Raw genomic sequence first — 23,269 nt, forward strand, 5'->3', positions numbered from 1 at the left:
AAAGTTACTGCATGAGAATGTAATTAGCGGGAGTAGGTTATGGATTTATTAAATTATGAACCCATCTGACAAATACAATCCTCTAAATCTAATCAGCACAGACAATTGTTCAATTAAATTTGAAAGAAATCAGACATTTTGGAGCAACAGTGGAATTGAGTAAAGACTTACTGACAACCACATTGGACAGGAGGTCAAATTCAAGCTCACACAACAAATCCTCCATTAGTCATTGCTAAACTCACCAAGTTTCAAATGTCTTTTAACAAATAGGGCCAGACATCCAACACATCAAGCATCTAGTAGACGGATTACTCTTTGGACTGCTCCCCCTTTCCTCTAACCCTTTCTCGCATTGGTTATTGCTTTCCTAGTTCTCTCTGATGCTGGCACCTTTAAGGTTTGGGGTTTTGGGAGACTGACCACACCTCCTAACAAAGGAAATGCTTTGTCGGTGTGTGATTAGAGTGAATAGAGTTGGAAGCACAGTAGTAAAGCACACTGCAGGGAGTACTTTATGCAGTAATATTGGAACTTATAAAAAAACAAATATATAATCTGAATGTATTTTGAGAGCAAGCACTAAATAATAAACAATACACTCTGTTAGTGATCTGTACTATAGAGTGAGTTGCTGTACTTTAAATGTGTGATGTAAATAAGCTGAGGCCTCTTCGAAAATGAAGACTTATTCAGTGAAATATTATTCTACCCAACATTACTCCAGCAGGAACCTTACAGTAGGGTCTGCAGTTCAATATGGGGGCACTGCATATGTAGAGGTATGAAAATAAGTAAAAGGCTCACTAGTTTGAAATATTATTTTATTGTTATTATGTTTAATTATTTGTATATTTGCAAATAACCAGTCACAACGGCTTAACTACTTAAATGCTGCATACAGTAACTTCTTTTTTTATGACACATTTATCTTATCCAGCTGCTTTCTTTTCGTTAGTAGTCTTCAACATCACCAGCAAGGAGGGCAATTAAAGCTCTTTCATAATGTCCAGAGGCATAGTGCTGTAAGAGGGATATGGACATGAATAGCAGTCATTATTTTGTAACAAAAAACAAATGACTATCAACCTTAACTAATTTCATAATCTGAACAGAAACAAACACCCTCAGAGTTATAGCTAGTACACAATTAGAAGGTGGTGTCTATTTTAATAATCTAAAACCGTGGCAGATCTAAGTAGTACCTCTGTTTAACTCTGTGTAATTCCAATTGATGTTTTCTCCCATGGTTTTAGAAGGCAATATTTTGAAGGTTGGATTTCAAGGGTGGCCAAGCTGGCACCAGTTTGTATTGCCAATCTAATGGTTCAGTTTCAATTTACATTGAATGTCAGCACCTGACAGTTGTAACTATTTTGAGAATTAAGTTCATATTTCAGGAGCATATCTTTGTGGTGGCCCCCCAGATGAATACAAGTTTATTCAAAAAATCATGTGATCCTCGTTCAGACACCTGTGGAACCACGGTACGTGTCAAAAGAGATGATACAAAATGTAAATAGATGTTACATAGTACTAAAAGTTGTTTTGAAAATATACTTTGAACAGTGTATTGTTAAATACAACAAATTAACATACAGACAGAAAATAGAAAATATGTATATGGGTACCTTAATATCATGAAAGAGGGACTTTCCATATCTTTCCTTGTACCTCCTTCTAATGTTCATGAGATCCACTTCACTTCTAGAAACCAGGATCCTTATAACAGTTTGATTATGAAACCCCAGTTCCTATATTAAAAGCACAGACATTATTTATGTTTATGTAATTATGGATGTTCATGTTGTGCAGCGGAATGGTAGAATCCAGATACACATGTATATCAAGATAAACAAAAGAAAGGTATCCAGATACTTTGTAAGGAATGTCACTGTTCAAATTGAATTGTAATTTTGTTCATTTCAAACATATTCAGTATGCATTTATGAAATACAACACACTATTGGGAATGTAGGGGTGAATAGTGTAGGTGTTTCAATAGGATCCAAGTTTTAAACTGAAATCAAAAGCAATGAACAATAGTAGAAACATTATGGCTCTGAACATTTTCGGTGTTAAGATAGGTCTCATCTCCAGTCTCACACATGTAAAGTGTTTGGTTAAAAAAACAAACAAACAAACAAACAAAAAACGCTACAGTCTGTGATACATTTTAATGACTTAAATTGTTAAAGATGATTCTATTATTTTCTACAAAAAAGCTGGCTATTGAAAAGATTTGTTTTGTAGTCTGAATAAAGAACACTAGGGGGAGAGAGAGATCCTTCTGAATCTTTCAGTCTGAAATCAACACTTGAAATCTGAAACGGTATCTCTCTAAGGTAACTTAAGAGAACACATTTTTTTAAAAAAAGAACAAGTTTGATGAAAAAGGTACTCACGTGTATGGCATTGTAGAGTCTGTATGCAAAATATGATGATCTGTCTCGGACACAGAGAACTAAAGTGAGAAAAAAATATAGAAAAATAATATAAGAAAATAAAAGCACAACATTAATGTAATTGATTTTGGTTTCATGTTTAACACTTACTGATTGCAACACAAAGTTCTTGAAAATAGCCATCATAGCATGAACGTATGGCACTTGTAATGTCTTGACCAGAAATACTTTGGAATTCCTGGAAAACTTAGAAACAACAACAACAACAAAAAAAACTATTATGTACTTCTTAGACAGACCACTTGCATTTGGACCATTTTTGTAGCCTTTACCTGAATAAATAAATACTGAATACGTTTCAGTCTAATTACACTTTAGAAACTAGGTTATATATTAACTCTTTTATCATCACACCTACATTTCACAGTGCAATAGACATATTGCATTATTATTATTATTATTATTATTATTATTATTATTATATTATTATTATTATTATTATTATTATTAATTAATTAATTAATTCATTAATTTTTTACAGTTAAGACACGCTTTCCCTCAAAAATGTATTCAGACCTTGTGCATCTCCCTGCCTTTGTCCTTTGAAGAAGTTTACTTTTTTTGTGCTCAGCACTCTCTTATGTCTTGCTTTCCACAGCCTCTTCTTTAGTACTGTTGTTCAATTATGAAACACTCTCACTGGTACTGTGGTCTTGTTCCCCTTCACTTTGATATATTTTATCATTTCCGAATCAGTCCAGCTTGCTTTACTCAATACAGAGCTGTGTGTGTATTCTATTTATACCGTTTTTTGTTACATTTTTATGTTAGAGTAAGGGATAAAAAAAAAAAAAAGCGCTACTCTAAGTTGGTAGACCAATGGGAAGAGCTCTTTGTTCTCAGAATTCAGACTGGCTTTGTGTGGAAGAAAGAACATACAGGATAAAATCACTGAAAACCATTTCTGTAGTCTTGAGCTTAATAGATGGCATCATTTTTAAGCTGGGAAAGCAGCAGTGTTTGATTTGAGTGATGCTGACCCTGTGTCATAATAATTCAGTTATTTAGAATTGCAGCTTATTGAATGTTAACTAACTGTCATAATTTGATGGTAAAATTCAATGTTGGCATACTCGGACTACAAATAAAATTAAATCATTTCCAACTTGTGTATATTTTAAACTGTAGGGTGTATGCCCAAGCATGTCTTCACTATAACATGTAGGTTTACCACACTGTCAAAATGTGTCTAATATTATTTAATTTGGTACCTTGTCTGTGTGCCGCCATCAAAAAGAATGTAATGAAAGCCAGAATTAAAAAAGAATAGTGTGCTGTTGTACAGTGACCTTTGCTTGACCAGGCACATCAAGACCACAAGGTCATAATATTGTAATATGGGAGTTTCACACCAGTCATTCTTTAATTTTTAATCTGAAATAGACCAGGTCATTGTGATGCCATTAATGTGCTTATCATTTCTTCTAGTTTTCTGCTCAGTAATTGGGCCCCAAGAAGATTTTTTTTTTTCTTTTAAGGCCTAGTCTGTCATTACCCATCCACAGCTGCTGGTAGCTCTTGTTACACAAGATCATTTGCAGCATGTTTTTATGCCCCCCTGTTTTCTGCTGGCAAGCCTCCCATAGAACCTGCAATGTTATAGGAAACATCAATAGGTTTTACTGCAGCATGTATACATTAATTCTAAACCAGTCATTTGAAGCTAGTTTGTTGTGTACAGTAATCTAAAATGTTCTGGTGGTTACCATAGCATCCTGAGCAGCCATGACTGGATCTGCATACCCTTGCGCTCTGACTCCCTGTAAAAAGGTACACATTTATAAATTACCAATGGTAAAAAAAAAAAAAAAAGTTTATTCCTTTACCACATATATGCATTTCTCCTTTCAGAAAGGAGAAACAGAATTGTATTGGTCTTTAACAAATATGTTGATAAAAAGTTTATAAATCCAGAATACTGACCATAACACTTCTTTGTTGTAAATGATGAGACACAATCAAGCACAGTTATTGTAGATTTTAACACATAGACAGTAAGTGCTTGAGGCAATATCTTCCATCATGATTATACCTGTCAAGCTTATTTTCACCAGCCAAATACAAATCAGTGTTCTTATTCTGCAGTGTCTTTATAAAAAAAAAAAAAAAAAAAAAAAAAAAAAAAAAATCCAGAGGTGTCCAAGTCACACCATCTCACAATATCCAATGATAGCTTTCAGTTGTTCAGAACTTCAGAGATGGGGTTGCTACTTCAGGGACAGGTCTTATATTTCAACCTGGACTCAACGGGGTCTATTCATAAAGGGTCAACGGCTGTCAAAATGAGAAAACAGGAATGACTGCCTATTTAACAGCAGTTGCTATTCATAAGAGATAATTGAGATACATCATTAAGCCCCAACGATTTTGTCTATGAAGGCATGTTTTAAATGAACTATTCATAAGAATGAATGACAGCAAAATGCTGTCGACATCTTGGAGTTATTGAACGCTGGGTGTGGTGGAGTCTAAACTAACAACAGCATTAAAATCACGTTGTCAAAAAAAGATATCTGACTGCATTTAACAACCACCCCCAATAAACAAATAAAAAAAATAAAAAATAAATAAGACACAAAAATGATTACAACTTTATTTTTTATTAAACTGTGTTTGTATAAAAGTTGATGCCCCCATGACACTGCGTAATATTTTTTTTAAAAAAGTAATGCTGTATCTGTTAAGCTGAAATAATAATTGAAATAATTGATTTACAAATGTTTTTCATTTAAATGCGTATGTCCTGCAAAGCAAAGGAACATTAACAATTATTAAGGTAATTTAAATAACCTGAACATGATCGCATCCTACAGTATATAAATCATGTATCATACAGGCACGCTGTTAATAACACAGTGGCTGCTGTCAGTAGATTCCATTTGTTTATGTTCCCAAGAGCTAAAGACAGAACTGAGCGAATGTTTATAGAGCTGATGATGTGGAATGGAAACAGTATCAATACGGTAAAACTAGCAAGTGCAGTTAAATTGTTACAGTACATGCTGTTAAACTTCCATAACTGAAAATGTACTTTTTGCCTTTGCACTGAGGCCCGGAGGAAGCCTTAGGCAAACTAGGCAGCCACTAGGACAGCAGAGTTAGGGGGTGGCAAAAAAAAAAAAAAAAAAATGAAAGCAAGGAATGTGCATTATTTGTGAAGCACCACTCTGGTGATGTTTAGCACCATGGTAACTGTGGCATCGTGCTGAAGAAGAATTCTATCCAAACATGTTCTTTCGCATGATATGGAGTGATCGATGTAAATTGAGTTTGTGTTATCTATCATGCCGTTCTATAAAGAAAATTGCTTTATGGAGACCCGAAGTTTCAAGAAGTAAGCCACTAGATTTTCACCGTCAGAACAAGAATTTGGTAAGTTAATAATTTTAACTTATGGGAATTGATGTTATTCTTTTTTGTGGGGAGCTGGGGGTCTATCCTTTTCTACTATCTTTTCACAGCTCATGCACTCATATTACCTCACCATGTGAGGCTCTGCTCTATGTTCTTTCGGGACGTGAACTGCAGCACTCTCTGTGCTCGAGTCCCAGTCTAACCCATCTGCTCTGTTTTACAGGTTCCCTGCAGGACACGTCTCTGCTCTGGGCTTCAGAGGCCTGTACCTCATCTCATCCGAGGACAGCACCAGATGAGTCAAGGAATCCTTTACTGTCATTTCCTTTCAGGTCCTAACCACACCAGGACTGTTTCCATCATCCCGAGAGGCACCTCTGCCAAGTCAGAGCCCTTGTATGTGTTTTCAGATCCTCGGGCTAGCACCCTTAGAGACGAACGCAATCCTCCTAGCAGGACGGCTCCCCAGTCGAGGATCTCTTCCTATCTCTTCCTTTCCTAGTCTGGGCCATCTCAGCCCGCTTCTAAGTCCATGCTAACAGCTCTCTCCTTTATCCTAAGTCCAGACACGTAATATTGTTTTAACAGAACTCAGAGATGAGCTGAAGTGGCTAAGCTATTGTGACAGGATGACTTTGCAGGGGGTACATCAGACCAGAAACACAGTCAAAACAAGGAATGACAGGGTAAAACTGAAGCGCAATAGTGCTCAGCGCGTTTATTTGAAATAAAACAAAAGACCCAACAAAAAGGGCACAAGGGCCAACAAACAAACAGAAACAAGTAGTATGCTGGTTGTGAAACCAGGATACGTAGCAATTGTTTACTTCTCTTCAAGGTTTAATTTCCTTTACCACTCGACTTGTTCCGCCTCTCGAACACACTTCACTGTGCAGCCAAAGCTGCGGGTCTTTTATATTCTGGCTGAGGGTTTAACTAGCTAGTAATTATCTTATTACCCCTCGGCCATAGTCTGCATTAGTTTAATAAGGATGCATGATTGCAAGCTAGCTAAATAATCAGTAGCTGATCAGTCACGCATCCTCACTCGTTTTTAAAATATAAACAATACAAAACAATAACAAATAATATTGGCTTTCGACATCCGACCCTCTATATATATATATATATATATATATATATATATATATATATATATATATATAATATATAAATATAATACAAATAAATAATAAACAAAGGGGTGGGACACTCTGCCACAGCTACTGTTATCACATTCAAATCTTAATAATTTATCTGTCATACACCACTAGTGTATCTCAATTACAACTGATAAATGTATTAATAATAATGATAAAGTTAGGAAGTACTGTATTTCATGTCTGTGTATTTGCTGCATTTACAGACCGCGTTTGCCGCCTTTATGTTTCCAGCCTACGCGCTCACCATGGCTTCAAAAAAAAAGGATTTATTGGGATATTGGGTATTCTGAAAGTATGACGTTAGTTTGATTACAGTGGTGTGTGTAATTAGACGGACAGTATCGGGGAAGGTTGTCGTATGCATGACAACGTCAGCTAAGTTTTTGTAGAAGTTTGTATTTTTTTAAAAGTAAAGTACATTGGGAGTGTGTGTTTTTTTTTTTTTTTTTTAAATATAATATTGTCATGTTAATAGTTGTTTTCACCTTAGATAAACTTAGTTCCCAATGAATTAGATTATTTGACGGCACAGACTAATGTTCAATTGTGATCCATAATGTAAGCTACGTAAATTAAAAAGCTATATTTTTTTGGTCTGTTTAGCGTATTCTAACAATAGTAGCATTATTATCTGCCCCACAAACTACTGTTTTGAAATGGTTAGATATTTCCCTATATTGTTGTGTTCTTCTGTAGAATAGTTAAGCAAGAAAAAACTAATATCAAAGGAACGTTAATGCTTTTGCCAAAACATTAATTTTCAACCAGTACATTTAGTTTCATATTACAGTTTAAAATTATGATGTTATTGAAGTTATGAAACAGTCATTTCAAAACCCCATATACCATGGGAAACCCAATTTAAACTCTACATGGTCCATACAGTATATCACAACAAAAGCCAGGTTATATACGAGCATACAGAGCAATTGCAATACAAGCTGAATTAAAAACCTATTGATTTAAAAATCACTAAAATAATCATTAACTGACTGATATAAGGGTGCTTTGCCTTGGGTGGCAAATTGCATAGCACCGGCCCTGTTTGCACTTAAGCCCCTTTCACATTGGCATGATCTACCCGGATCAGAACCTACCCGGGCAGAACACGGTTTAATGTGGGTCGGGTACACAATTTAATACTGCTTTTGATTAAGAAGGGTTGACCTGAATGACAGACACAAGTAAACACTATGCGTATCAATGCTCCGCAAGCAGCTTGTTACATACTCTTCCATCCCTGTTGCAATCTGACTCATGCTGTGTCCCAATCAACAAACATATGACTAAACAGAATAAACAGAAATGTTCCTTGTGGAAGTGAAACCTTCACGCAGACATGGCTGTTTATTGAGTCGGCTCACAAACGGCAGACGAGCATTTCGTCTCGGTCAACCGGGGTCAAAGTGTGTTGACCTACACCCATAGGTACATGGTTTGACACTACACAGGATTGTGACCCGGTTAGCAAGGACCCGGGTCCAGACCCGGGCAGGAGTGCCAGTGTGAAAGGGGCTTTCGACATTTTCCATTGCAAATCTTTAACAAACTTGTGCTTCAGGGGCGATTAACTTGTCGTTGCACATGCCTATCGGTCATTTTTATACTGGCCTAAATACAGAAATTCTACCTTGCTCAGACACTGTCACAAAAGTAAAATATGCCAAATATCAGAAGTTCAGAAGCAGTAATACATTGTGATGAACAACTCATATTATGGTATAATAGACAGTTATTTTTTTGTTTGTTTGTTTTTAAATGTGAAAATATTAATATTTTTACCTACGTCCTTAGCCAACACAGGGAACCCAACTACAAAGGACTCTAAACTCGAATCTATAACATACCTGCACGAGATTAATCAGTGTGTCTCTGAAGTGTCCTGAGGTTTCGAAATACAAGTCTTGCTGAAGGTCACTGTTGTACTCTAATTATCAAAAGAAATAGTGTTACACTTTATGTATAATGATTGCAGATTTATTTAAAGCAATTTTGTTGTAAGTTGTGGCAATGATTAAAGAGTTTATTACCCATGGAGTAAGCTTCTTTGATCCTATAGATCTCCTCGTTTGTTCTTGAGGCAAGAATATCAATGAGGCAGTTCTCATCTGTTCCTGCTCCCTATAAATTCAGTACAATAGCAAATAAAATCAACCTCTATTAATTTTTAACAGGCCTAGGCATGTCTACTGAGCAGGCCAATTTAACAGCAATAAACTTTAGGACATACTATATTTAATGTATATGTTACAGTATAACATTCTGTATAAGTTAAAAACAAAACAAAATCTAAACTCAAATATATGGGCCATGTGTTGAATGTATTTTCTCCTCACAGAATTAACCACCTTAGAGGTATGCCCTTTTTAACACATACTCCACATACTGTATATGTTTGATTCATTATACCAGGAGGATGAATAACCTAATGTAATAAATATAACATCTGCTAAATCAGAGTCACTAATATTGTTCATTAAACACCAATGTTTAGTGAAAAATGAAAATTTTCATTTCTCTAGCCCTGTCAGAGTTTTCTTGGCCTGCTGTCATGATAATATTACAAAAATAAATAGACTGTAGGAGGGAACAATATTGTTTTAATATTTTTAAAATGCATATATATATATATATGTGTGTGTGTGTGTGTGTGTGTGTGTGTGTGTGTGTGTGGACTTTTTCATGTTCTAATTTGCTGATTTTGAAAAGCAGCTTTTTGACCAGGGGGGCCATCTAACGAAAGCAGTATCAGTATAACTATTAAATACTCAATCGTAACACATTAAATGACAAAATTTCAACTAGAAGTCTTTTTCAATGTCTTCAAATGTTGGAATGGTTTGATATTCACTATTTATACCACATAAGTACCGGTACCATATCAAACCATTGCAACATTCGAATACACTGAAAAAGACTTCTAATTGAAACGCGTGTCATTTAATTAAATTTCATTTAATTTACTAATGCCCTGGAGAGGTAATACTATTGACTGTTCTCGCTTTATAAGTACAAATGGGATTTAAACCTTTTTAGCTGTTCATTTTGGATGTTATTCTACAAGTATGAAAGACAAGTTGTAAAACATGCTCACCTTTTTATTTTCTTTCACAATACTTAGTTTGAAATTAAGCTTTATTAAATAAAACAAGGACTTAAATAACAGCTGTCACATACCAAAAAGACTAATAGATAGCCTTCTTTGCTGGATGTGGGTTAAATTTGTCAAGTCATTAAATGTGAGGGAGGGGGTCAAGAAGAGCTACTTCCTTGTAGTGACCCCTGGGCAACGTCTCTGACGGCAAAAAGCTCTTCAAATCAAACTTACCATGCAATGCTTAAGCAAAGCAATGTTGGGCTTGGTTATGACTTGGATGGGAGAAGACCTGGGAATACTGAATGCTGTAGGCTGCATGTTAAGCTCATATGAAAAAAAAAAAAACTATATATATATGTGAGGTAAAGGCCTCATTTTGTTTATATTTTGAGTAAATTTGCTGTAGTATAATGTTTTAACTCGAAAGTACCTTCATGGCATGCCGTAACTCGTGAACATCGTAGAGCACTGGTGGATACATCAGGCCAACCATGACTTGTTTGAAGTGGTGAGACAGATTTTCCTTAAGGTCAGTGATCAGGTCCTTTCAAAACAAAATAACAAAATCTGATATTAATAGAGTGCATTATCTCCCACTCTTAGTGAGGGATATTTTGTTAAGAAACATACATTTTTACATATAAATTCTAACATTATAACACCGTTGCATGCTCGTGCTGAAATAATGAATTTGGAAGTGTATGCTTAGGGTGTCTGATTAAAATATATAATGACAAAAGAATAAACATTCAGGTAGAAATTGGGTTTTATTTAGAAAGAAATAAACAAACACTTAAGCACAAAGTGTTCACAACAAAGTTGTCATCAAGATTTTAAATCCCCAATGTATGTATATTTATACACATTGAGCTATGCAAACTTTTGATGACATCTAATGTATTCTCTTCCCTCTCTCTCTCTCTCACACACACACACTAAATATGGAGGCATTTCTCCATTCCAATCAATTTTTATTTTGTAGTGGAGTTGAAAGTATAATTGCACACAGAACATATAGGAAAACTAAACCACTTGCTCCATGCAGTTTTACAAAGAGAAACGATCAACTGCTGCATCTGAATGCTCTTGGCTTAAACACACACTCATAGAACAAAGACCTGGGAAGAAAAGTGTACAAAAAAGCAAAAACCTTAAAGCTATATTGCTGTAATTTTGAAAAACCTAATATATATATATATATATATATATATATATATATATATATATATATATATATATATATATATTACACTAAGCCGCCACATTTTTCTAATAGGTATCAGCTTACTATCTGTGCCAGTTGGGTGAAATCCAAAAATCAGAGGCCCTACATATACTCTGCTTTAGGCATCCTAGGTAATCTGAACTGCTCAACTGCTGGTTTGTCATAGTGGAAGCCCTATTACTGTGTTACATTTAAAGCCATTTCATTGGCCTTAGCTGCATTTTGAGACAGGAACTGAACTTCAGTATCATTAATCGCTGACTGTCTTTGATGTTCAAGAACTATATTGCACATCTGGCAAAATAGTTTATCCCCACATGACAAACCCGGGGTGAGCTTGCCACATGCAGGACCATCTTCACTTGTATTTTACATAAAAGGAACAGTATGCCAGACCAACAGATACATTTTTAAACAGGATATGCCTGTGTGTTTATTTTAAACTCAAAAATCAAAAGAAATAAAACAAAACAAAAAACTTTCCAGGAGTGCTAATTAAACTGAAGCAGGCCTATTCTATACTGCAGCTAATCTGTTTCCCAGTCAAAAAAACCTTCATTTACTGTTAGCAGCCAAGATAGCCACGTCCACAGCCTCTTGACTTCTGCTGATGATTATTTTATTTTATGTATGTATGTTCTTTCTTTCTTTCTTTCTTTCTTTCTTTCTTTCTTTCTTTCTTTCTTTCTTTCTTTCTTTCTTTCTTTCTTTCTTTCGTTTTGTTTTGTTTTGTTTTGGCTCCCTGCTAGTCTCCCCCCTCCAATGGAGCTCTGGGCTGTCCTTTTAGCTGATGTGGCTGCTCCCAATTATCACTTAATCATTCAATTAAGGAGCAGTCAAATTCTCACATGTTTTTGGCAGGGACAGGAATTAACCCCATCCCCGCCAATCACCACAAAACACTACACTATTTATCGGCAGAGCTCTTGCTCTGCCACATCCTGTCTACATACACCAGTGGAGCACAACTCGGTCCTGGAGGGCCAGAGACGCTGCAGGTTTTTATCCCAACTGCACCATAAAGTACTTTATTGGACCTTATTGGAGGCTTATTTGGTCCAATTAACTAATTTAGGGTATGGTTAGAACAAAAACCAGGAGGGACTCCAGCCCTCCATGACCTGAGTTGTGCACCACTGACATACACCTGTCTTCTATCATCAGTTCTTTGATGTTTTTTCCAAGCGGTGTCTTCCTACTGAACATGCTTACTTTGCACTTGTTGTACTCATTGTGTTATTAGATTTCATGAGAAACGGCAAGTCAGAAGTGTCAGAAGAGAGCAAAAAAAAAAAAAAAAAAAATCATTGTGTTTCTATGTAGTTACAGGCTTACTGCTATGCCTAGAGAGTCATTCCATATTTGTATTTTTTTGCAGGATTCTGTGGTACATCAGCAGTTCTGAAAACAAGGGTAAATTCTGTAAATATTTTGCACCATCTACAATTGTTTTTCTCATGAGGGAATGCAAAACTAAATAAAGTGCCCATACGGAAAGAAAATATATTAATTATTTGAATAATATACGTATAACCTTATCATATATTTTCAACATATTAAATAAATATATGGCTCACAGATGAAGTTATATTTAAAATATATTCCAAATGCACCAGATATTTGTATGCATGTTTTAGACATTACTAATTAATTTTATTTAACTGACTAAAATATATATATATATTTTTACAGTATATTGTTATCAATATATATTTGCAACAAACTTACTGTACATTTAAAATATATTATGTTTTTGCCTTACATTTGTCATACATTTTAAGAACAGTTTAAAAAGTTGTAGTTTTATCCAGCCATGTCACATAAAGCAGCTGCACAACCGACATAATGTAAATAAGTGGGCATCTGAACAGAAATGGGTTAACAAGCATACATACTACATAAAGCACAACTGCAAAACATGATGAAAAACAACATAAATGAGTGTTTATACAGTATGTTACTTATATGTGGCATACACATGTATACACTACATATATTGCGGTCCTATGTCGGACCAGGTCCAACATTTCAATTCTCCCTTTCCAGTCTGATGTCGGACCCTGTCTGACATCATCAAAAAGACGTAAAAAACAGGTATGTAATCATTGTTTTTCTCTGAAAAAAGCTGAGAAAACCTTTCAATGGCTGAGTGAGACCAATAGGAGCCGAATGAAGCCGAAAAAATAAAAAAGGTTTGTATCTGAGCAATACAGATAGCCCCTGCACCACAGAGATAACACAGACAAAAACAAAGGAGGTAGCTGCTTCTGCATCCAGCACTCAAAGAATATCATGGACATTTGCAGAGCTTTTTGAGATATTATAATAATAAAATAATGACTTGGATTGCATTATTGAGGAGTTTGGTGGTAAAACGAGTGATCAGGAGAGGATTTATCAGTATGCATGTCTATAAAGAGGTATGTGAAAAATACAGCAAACAAGGGGTGGGACTTGGCTGGAGATGCAGGACTGAGTGTCCTTTTGCCATGCAATGCCCTTTAAACCTGTTTTACTCTGAAAAAAATATAAACAGCGCATGTGAAAATAAACTGGACCTGATGCGCCTGACAAGCTCTGAATAATTGGACTGCAAACGGTTGAATGTCATATTTCAAATGTATACATAATGCATTTTTTTCATAAATGTTGTATTTTCTTAATATATTTAATGATATATTTAACATATATACACATTTATATATTTTAAATACATAAAATATATATTTAATATATATCTCATATTTTTTATCCTTTTCCTAGCCCCCTGCATTACAGTCCCTTGCTCTCGCTCAGATCTGGCAATTTATTCTCTCCTGTCTTTTCCTTATAAATGACAAAGCTCACAGCCGCTAATGGGATTTTGGCATGTGAGTGCGCCCAAAACAGCTCACGGAAACAAAACCAACTACAAGGGAATCATTAAGGAAGGGCTCATCACGAATTATGCAAGTACAATGAACTCCCTCAGCTGGCTGTGGAGAATCACAGACTAGGCTGGAAACTAGTGCCTGAAATGCTTTTGTATCTACTGTAGGTTTAGTTCCAGCCCAGTTGCTGTTACATTTTTTTCCCTTTTTCTCACCAATTATTAACAACTGAAAAGCATTCTCCCAGATGATATTATCCTGTCAACATGTGTCTGGTTTCACATTTCCTGAGGTACATGCTTGTACATTTTGAGGATGTTTAGATTTTAGAAGTAAATGTTTAGAAGGATTGTTTCTTTTCTATATGAGTTTATTTAAATTTCTTTGTTATGTTCTACACTAGAGGTTTATGAAGACTCATTAAAATTATTTATTGAGATTACCCTTAAAAAAAAACAAAAAAAAAAACAAGTGTAGTCCAATGAACAATTGTGTACCTTTACATTTTCAGTTGTCACAATCCTTACCTTTTTTACAGTTTTATTTTTTTTTTTTTTTTTTGCTTTTTATTTATTTCTACACATTACAATGCAATAACAATGGAACAAAAAGTACCCCTGTGGCCTCAAAAAGTACCCCTGTGGCCTCAAAAAGTACCCCTGTGGCCTCAAAAAGTACCCCTGTGGCCTCAAAAAGTACCCCTGTGGCCTCAATAGAACTGTCGTGTATAACCTACAAATACATCTGAACACCAAACACTCTCTAGCTCTAGCTGGTGCAATAAATAAACCAGAATCAAAAAGTACATATAACTACTACGGTGTTACTTACATGCACTATGGGCAGTATTGCAGGGAGACAGGCTAAGGGTTTTCACATCATTTTGAGAGCTCATTGAGAAGAGACGTTTTAGTTTAAAAGTAAGCCTCAGTTCACAGCAACCTGCTACACATATGCAAAGAAATGGCACAATTCTTGCAAAAATGGTGCACAGATAAAATAACCTGTGAAGAGGGCATTTGATTCAATAGTGTTGTCTGCCTGTTGCCAAATATCCCAGACACAGTGGAATTTAAAGCTGAGTTAAACTATTTTATTCCTACAAACAATTAGGCTACTATGTTGTGAGAGCTGATTTAATAAAGTAACCATTTTATCTTACCCAGGTGAGTTTCTTCAGCATATGCAGCTGTGAAATGGTTGAAATTGCATATTCAATGGTAACACTGTCTGATCGATGCCCATTAAATTGCTAATGGAACACGGGAGTCTAATTGCTCTACCAGTGTGCCACTAGGCAGCAGCTATCATGTGACCTATAATGATCTTTTTGTTTTAAATCTTCTTTTTACTAACACAAAAGTAAATGACTCTCAAAATGAGAGCAATTAAACACATCCACAGAATATATGAGTCTAATTAATGTACTAGTCATAGCCTAGATAATGAAGAAGTTACTGGAAAATGCATTTTTGATGAAAAACAACCGGTAACCTGTTCTAAATGTATAAGATTAACACTCAGAATAGAAATTAATTTATTAAGACATGTCACTACACTGATGGTATGCCTAGGGAAAAAGACAATCATAAAAATAATGGAATCTAATTAAAATTACAGCAAACAAACCAGGCCAACTTGGAATAGATCAAGATCTAGGTTATCATACAGTAATGGCGAACAGTGTCTCATCACAGACTTCAAAGTACATACTGTATAGACAGATTTTCAGCTTCTTCTATGCAACTGCAATTTTTAAGCTGTTACTTTATATGTTTGTTTTTCCTGTATGTGGGTTTCTATGGAAAGACAAATAAAGGATTTTAAAAGTTTGGTTTCAGTTCTTCATTAAAATGTTACAATAGATCCCATGCCCTGTTTCAATTTGTCCAACACGTCAGGTAACTGTAACAAAGCGATAGTGTCAGTGTGCAATATACCACACCTCTGGTCTGCTGAGAGCCAAGGCACAGCCAAGTGAAATATTATAACGACTGCAAACCTGGAGTGTGTTTCTGTTCTTATAATATGGCTGGGGTATGAATATGTCACCTACCAGATTCAAAGGCAGGTGAAAAGCAACCTGAAAGATCAATTTTAAAGTAAACAATATATATTTCTTGCTTATCTATAAATTATTTTAACACTATGATTAAACTATTTTTCAAGTATTTTCTTACCTTTTATTACATGATAATGTTTGGGTTCCAGATCACATTAACACTTAAATACCATACCTTACAATTAAAATTACTAACTACTGACAATCAGTGGTATGCAAGGTCAATACAAAATATATAATCATTGGGTGATAAGTTCACCTAATCACATTTCACCAACCCCTTCTGGTCAGGCGCCAAACAAGTCCAGCCAGACTTCCCAGTCTGGTACTCAGCTTACGGTTTCCCTAGTTTCACTACAATAATATATTTAGATATCAGTCACCACTTTGAAACTACTGTAATGGGTATCTACAATTCCCCCAATTACACTTTAGATTATAAAATTGTGAACAAAACTAGCAAAACATAAGTATTGTTTCTGGAAATGGGAGTGGTCTGAGACATAAAATACATGACATGAGCATAGCAAGGCAAATGTATTAAATATTAAATGAGCTGGCATACCCTGCCATACACCTCCCTGTAGGCCTCAGCAATCATTAGTCTCTGAGCATTGCTGCGCTGTGTCAGAATGTCAATCAGCACATCTTTGTCACATCCTGTTTAAGATCAAACAAACAAAAATAATTTCAATAATTTTGCACTTAAAACAAAGCTGGCAAATGCTACTTCATCTCAACTGAACTTCCAGTATGTCTACATTTTCTACAGTGTTGCATGTCATGGTGTTTTACAGTTACATGTACAGGGTATTTTGGCTGTCTATCTGTGGACTGGCTGACTGATACAGGTTTTTTAATTTTCTGTTGTATATTTTGTTAAAATTCAAACTGTAACTTACCAATGTAAAATAATTGGGTCTATCTTTACACATTAAACGCATTTTTATTATTATTATTATTATTATTTATTATTATTATTATTATTATTATGTATCTCCCTGCAGAAGCTTTACAATATAGTGGCTCTGAAGTGCAAAACACAAGCAAATAAAATGTTAGCGACAAACAAAGACTTACAAATAAGGATGTATACAAGCATACAAAAAGTGAACAACTTACAAATTAAAACGGTAGTGACTTACAATATGCAAACAAAAAGATAGCAACAAAAAGTTAACAACACACAAACAACAAGACAGCAGCATGCAAACAAAAAGATAGCAACATACAAACAAAAAGTCAACAACAAATAACAAATAACAAAAAACAACAAGAGAGCAAGTTGCAAACAAATTCCAAGATTGGAAATGGGACTCTAAAGTTGGCAGGGGATAGGCAGTGGAAGGAAACAGATCACTGATCTGCAATTGGAGAAATATTCACTTCATTATTGCGGTTCTGGACAGCAAAGTTTATTGTCTTTGCACAGTATTATTACGTATCAAGCACAATACTTAAACTAAGAAACAAGTAAGACAAGTGATTCAGCTTTTTTATTTTCTTTCTAAATGATTTGAACACATACCCATTCCTTGAAAGGCTCCATATAACATCTCTGCATCCATACCAGGATTAAAGTACTGGGCTGGGTAAATAGTACCTTGCATCTGTGGTAAAAAAAAAAAGCAGCATTTTTTTCAATTCAAGTAAACCAAAGAAACATTAATAATCAACATGTATATCATTTAGCATGCCTGTGAGCATTCATTTTAGAATATATTCCGAAATATTTGACTTATTGGTGATAACTGAAGAGACAACTATACAAATAACAAGGTCGCCAGTTGTTAGGCTGAGTTCAATCTATGTTTTTTCAAACTAATAATAAAATAAGAAGGGGGAGAAAAGTGGTTCTGTTGGCTTCTGGACATCCTACTGAATTGTCAAAGCTGCTCTGACATTCACATGTTGTTTTTTTTATTTAAATGTTGTCTCATAGATGTACATATAAGTGCAGGACTGAAACATCCTAGCTGAAACTATAGCGTTGGCTTTTAAATCTTTTTTCATTAAGGTTTACAGAAATTCAATTCAGGAATCGACAGGACTAAACCCTGCTATGCACAAAAGTATGTGCAAGGAATGTAAAAACACACTGTGTCCATTACTTCAGTCATTGCTTATCGACCTGGAGACTTCATTAAGGTGTAATATATCAAACTTTAATAAATGGATACTTTCTACATTCTGGTTCCCTTACCTTCCTGTACCCATTTAAAATTTGCTTTTAAATTTTGTCTCAGGATCTTTTTATAATCAATTGTTGTTATAGTTACATTTTTTTTTTTATTTCATGACCTTGGTGACCAAAAAAAATAACAATTTTAATAATGTAAACATAATAATGTAAATGTGTTCTTCTTTACAATGGCTACTGTTTAGATCAACTGAATAGACACATGCTATAATACTGCACATGTAAAATAGAACATAAGAACATAAGAAAGGTTAAAAATGAGCGGAGGCCATTCGTCCCATCTTGCTCGATTGGTTGTTAGTAGCTTATTGATCCCAAAATCTTATCAAGCAGCTTCTTGAAGGATCCCAGGGTGTCAGCTTCAACAACATTACTGTGGAGTTGGTTCTAGATCCCCACGATTGTCTATGTAAAAAAGTACCTCCTATGTTCTGTTCTGAATGCCACTTTATCAAATCTCCATTTGTGACCCCTAGTCCTTGTTTCTTTTTTCAGGTCAAAATTTTGAATGCTTGAATCAGATCGTTGCATAGTCTTCTTTGTTCAAGACTGAATCGATTCAATTCTTTTAACCTGTCTGCATATGACATGCCTTTTAAACCAGGAATGATTCTGGTTGCTCTTATTTGCACTCTTTCTGGAGCAGCAATATTATTTTTGTAGCAAGGTGACCAGAACTGAACACAATATTCTAGATGAGGTCTTACTAATGCATTGTACAGTTTTAACATTACTTCCCTTGATTTAAATTCAACACTTTTCACTATATATCCGAGCATTTTTTGGCCTTTTTTTTTATAGCCTTCCCATATTGTCTAGATGAAGACATTTCTGAGTCAACATAAACTCCTCGATCTTTTTCATAGATTCCTTCTTCAATTTCAGTATCTGTGGTAAAAAAAGAGCATTTTTTTCCCAGCAAGTCACTTAACCTCCTTATGCTCTGTCTTTCAGGTGAGACGTTGTTGTAAGTCACTCCCTAGCTGATGTATAGTTCATACACCCTAGTCTAGTATCTTGTAAATCGCTTTGTGATGGTCGTCCACTATGAAAGGCACTTTATAAAAATAAAAATATATTCTTCTTCTTCTTCTTCTTCTTCTTCTTCTTCTTCTTCTTCTTCTTCTTCTTCTCCTTCTTCTTCTTCTTCTTCTTATCAATTCCCATATGGTATTTATAATGAACATTTTTATTGCCTGCGTGCAGTACCTTATACTTTTCTATATTAAATGTAATTTGCCATGTGTCTGTCCAGTTTTGAATGCTGTCTAGATCATTTTGAATGACCTTTACTGCTGCAAATGTGTTTTCTGCCACTCCTCCTATTTTTGTGTCAACTGCAAATTTAACAAGTCTGCTTACTCTAGCGCCTGTAAGAAAGGGTTATAAATTAAATCCCCTTCATTTAAAAAGGTTTAATGATTAATAATTTTGTTGATAAAAAAAGAACTCCTTAAAATGTGTGAATAGTGCCTAAATTGTAACATAACTACTGTGTTGTTTCATTAAACATTTAACTGGCAGTTAACCCTTCACAATCAAGCTCTCCAAGTGAAATAACTTGCGGTCTTCAACAAGCAATAACAGTTTATTGCCAACTTGCATTAAGTTGAAAATATCCTTGTCACATTTTTTAGCCTGTAGTTGCTTGTCATGTGAAGATTTATTGGATCACTTAATATCAGATGTATCTTTACTTTTGTTCCATGAGGTTCATCAGCTTCAGATAATTTACAATCTGCTGTCAGTCTGTTGCAGGTTTAATTCAACAGCATTAGGTAAGCAATAATACAGGGTGTGCGGTAAGACATAGCTTTTATACATCTGGGTGCGTCGTGAGGCGCGAAGCCATAGGCAGAGTGCCTTCAACTACCCAAAAGTGCAGTTAGATATGTCTTCCCGCACATCCTGGAGTGGGTTATTGCACTTATAAAATGGCTCTATGTCTATTTTATAAAAAAGAAAACAAAAACAATACCATTTTCAACTTTCAATTAGGTTTTAGGTAATGAATACTTCTGCCAGTGCAAAATACTTCTTATACTTTAGAAGCTACACATTTTCTGGAAAAACATTATTGCTAAGTATATTTTTATTTTTACATGTTTAAATAGTCATTGTTATTTTTGTAAGTATTTCTGTAAGTGTACCTGCTTATTTACATGTTTTATACACTTTGGAAAGTAAAGCTGACATTTGAAATCAGCTTTCCTAGTACAATAATCGCACTCTGAGCATTCCTCCATATGGACTACCTGTGTCTCTTCTCAACACTAGCTTTACTTATCCAGAGTCTTTGAGACGGTCACTGAGTTAGTAATGCAGAATGTCACATCAGTCATGTCAGTCAACCAGAACAAAACTGCTCACTGCATTATAATTCACACTGATATCTGCCATCACCATAATGTCTTTAACTTCTTATACCATATTATTGAAAATATGAATGTAGGTTTTATTTTACTAAGATCCAACGCAACTGATTTCCATCCGGATTTCAGATCCTGTAGTTCGGTGGAATTCGGTACTTAAGCCGGTGAAAAGAGATCAAGATTTTAAAATGTATGTCGGTGGCCTGAAGTCTTTAACTTCCAGTATTGCGGTGAGAATTGATGATGATCCAGACGTGCTTTGATCTTCAGAGGTGACAACCCCCCCCCCCCCCCCCACCAACCGTGCATAAAACAATTCTTACTGCATGGTAATGGTGATCTTTTTTGGCCAATTGTGACGTTTCATTTAGCCAAGTCATTTTATAAATCACTAGAATCATTATCATATTGAAGTCTCTGTAAACTTAATTGTAGAATGAGCATACAACAGTTGCAACAGTGTAATTGTTAATATAAAAAAGGCTTAACTAACATAGTTTTCAGTAGCGTAACTAGGCTGGCCAAACTTGAAGAGGTATATTTGGAGGGGGCAGAAAAATCCATAGTGTAGACTGTGGATGAGATAGGGGTGCTATTCATTCCAAACAGACACTACTTCACTTTTTTGTTTGCAACTAAAATTGAAACAATTTGGCTATACTGTTTATCATAATGCAAGCTCAATTATTACAAATTTGTATAAAGCTGAAAATTAATACAAAAAAACAAGTAAACATAAAGATATTGAACATGGCATCTAAAAAATTCTGCAACAAGCCACCGTTTCGGTGTCAGCGATTGTTAACCCCGGTTTGAAAGTAAAATATCATTAACACAGACAAAACTACAAAATCTTTTAATGATGCAGTTACATTATCATTTCTCATGACACAGTTATTCTCCAGTATCTGTCTTGCCTATCCACTGGAACTCACTGGCAACTAGCGGAGATTATGAAACTGACAACATTTTGGCTCCAACGTAGTTATCACCATGTTGTAAACTATAAAGTACCTTGAGCCAGAATGGTTAACAGGGTTGTTGTTTTCAATGTCGTCAGTGTTTTTTTGTTTTTTTTCAAGTTTAAAGTTTATACATGATGCACTGCACTATCTAAGTCAGAAATTTACAGATGAACACTCATATCACTGTCGTCAGATCCAACAAATTTAAGCTGTGGTCTGGCATGAGTAAATTGTAATTTTTTGTAGCGTCAAATAACATTAGGTAATGTCACCCTAGGGCTATGGAATGAACTAGTGTTGCTTCATACTCAAATGAAACCTAGATGCTTAAAGTTTGGATGTCTACGACATTGTCCACCAGTCATATAACAGTTAGGTAATGGTGACACCGATTCAATGGTTTCTAACAAAAGATATTTGTCTTGATTTGTAATAAAATTTATCGACATTATTCATGTAAATACATGCTACGAGGATGGCATCGGTAGTTTTTTTTTTTTTTTTTTTTTTTCTTGCTAGTTCTGTAGAACTAGCAGTTCGGTTTTAGTTTTTCAAGAAAATGGTGTAATCTTAGCAAGATGGTCATTTCTTAATGAAGATGACCCTTACTACTTTGAGGTCAAACTGAAGCAGCACACAATAGTGACAAACTTGGAAACACTTTACTCTACAGCTTTTGTCAGATTTTTTTCCCCTCCACTTTATGCAAGATATTTTCAGCAAGTTAGAAAAAAAGCATATAATCTCTATCTAGTTTAACTGTAACTTTAACAATACTGTACTTCTACACAGCATTTCTTTATTTAATTGTCATCCCAATTATGAGATAAATAATAAAAAGTACTTACAAATTCACCTGAATACATTCCTCCACCTTTAGCCTAGCTAATTGTTACAATTTGTGAAAGTAGCTCCTGATGAATGGCGGCAGTGCAACACCTGGAAACACTTGGCTGTACGTTTTTGAGCAACTGTAGATCCTGGTACAAGTGTTCACTCATTATGTATATCTATCTATCTATCTATCTCTCTCTATATATATATTTCTTTAACAAGAGACCCATTCATTTCACAAGCAAATATCACACACACACACACACTTATCTGATACAGTATTGTTTGTGCAAGGGAGTGACTGGTGTCAGCAGTGTGACTGATACTGATAACTACAGTGCTACTGCTTACTTATATTAAAGCTCACTGAAGATTAAAACAATAAGAAATTTTGAGAATGTTGTTTTAAGAATGAGAAATAACAAAGTTATTTAACTCTTTGTTTAAAAACATCTAATAGAAATGATGCAGACAGGTGTATATTTTTAGCCTTGTTAATAGTACATTGCATGTTTTTCTTTAAAAAAAAAATCATCTGGAAAGGATTTATTTTGGATTTGATAGTTTTGCTGTTTTGTTTTTTTAGCATGTATGATCTGTTCCAAATGCCCCCCCCCCCCCCCCCCCCCCAAAAAAAAAATAATAAACTGGCAATAAATTGA

General features: G+C 34.9%; 1 protein-coding gene across 1 annotated transcript; it reads right to left on the bottom strand.

Moving 5' to 3' along the window:
* Positions 1–917: 917 nt before the first annotated feature.
* On the bottom strand, positions 918–22,757 carry LOC121299772 (annexin A10-like). The gene is made up of 12 exons (XM_041227858.1): positions 22,622–22,757; positions 17,765–17,846; positions 16,802–16,896; positions 10,510–10,623; positions 9,013–9,103; positions 8,830–8,909; positions 4,172–4,225; positions 3,961–4,054; positions 2,556–2,651; positions 2,406–2,464; positions 1,632–1,754; positions 918–1,023 (listed from the first exon to the last, which is right to left on the bottom strand). Exons 1-12 carry the CDS (start codon positions 22,637–22,639, stop codon positions 955–957), a joined length of 975 nt encoding a protein of 324 aa, XP_041083792.1. The 5' UTR covers positions 22,640–22,757; the 3' UTR covers positions 918–954.
* Between the last annotated feature and the right edge of the window lie 512 nt (positions 22,758–23,269).

Source organism: Polyodon spathula, chromosome 1, assembly GCF_017654505.1.
Source record: "Polyodon spathula isolate WHYD16114869_AA chromosome 1, ASM1765450v1, whole genome shotgun sequence".
In the NCBI taxonomy this organism is placed as follows: Eukaryota; Metazoa; Chordata; class Actinopteri; order Acipenseriformes; family Polyodontidae; genus Polyodon; species Polyodon spathula.

What these genes read in the sequence shown, in the direction of transcription:
- LOC121299772 (XM_041227858.1), bottom strand. An exon ending in ACAGGGAGGTGTATGGCAGG is followed by an intron (nt 10,624 to 16,801) that starts GTATGCCAGCTC and finishes TTGTTTTGAAAG; the next exon opens with GACCTGATCACTGACCTTAA. An exon ending in CACTGATTAATCTCGTGCAG is followed by an intron (nt 4,226 to 8,829) that starts GTATGTTATAGA and finishes ACCTTTTTACAG; the next exon opens with GGAGTCAGAGCGCAAGGGTA.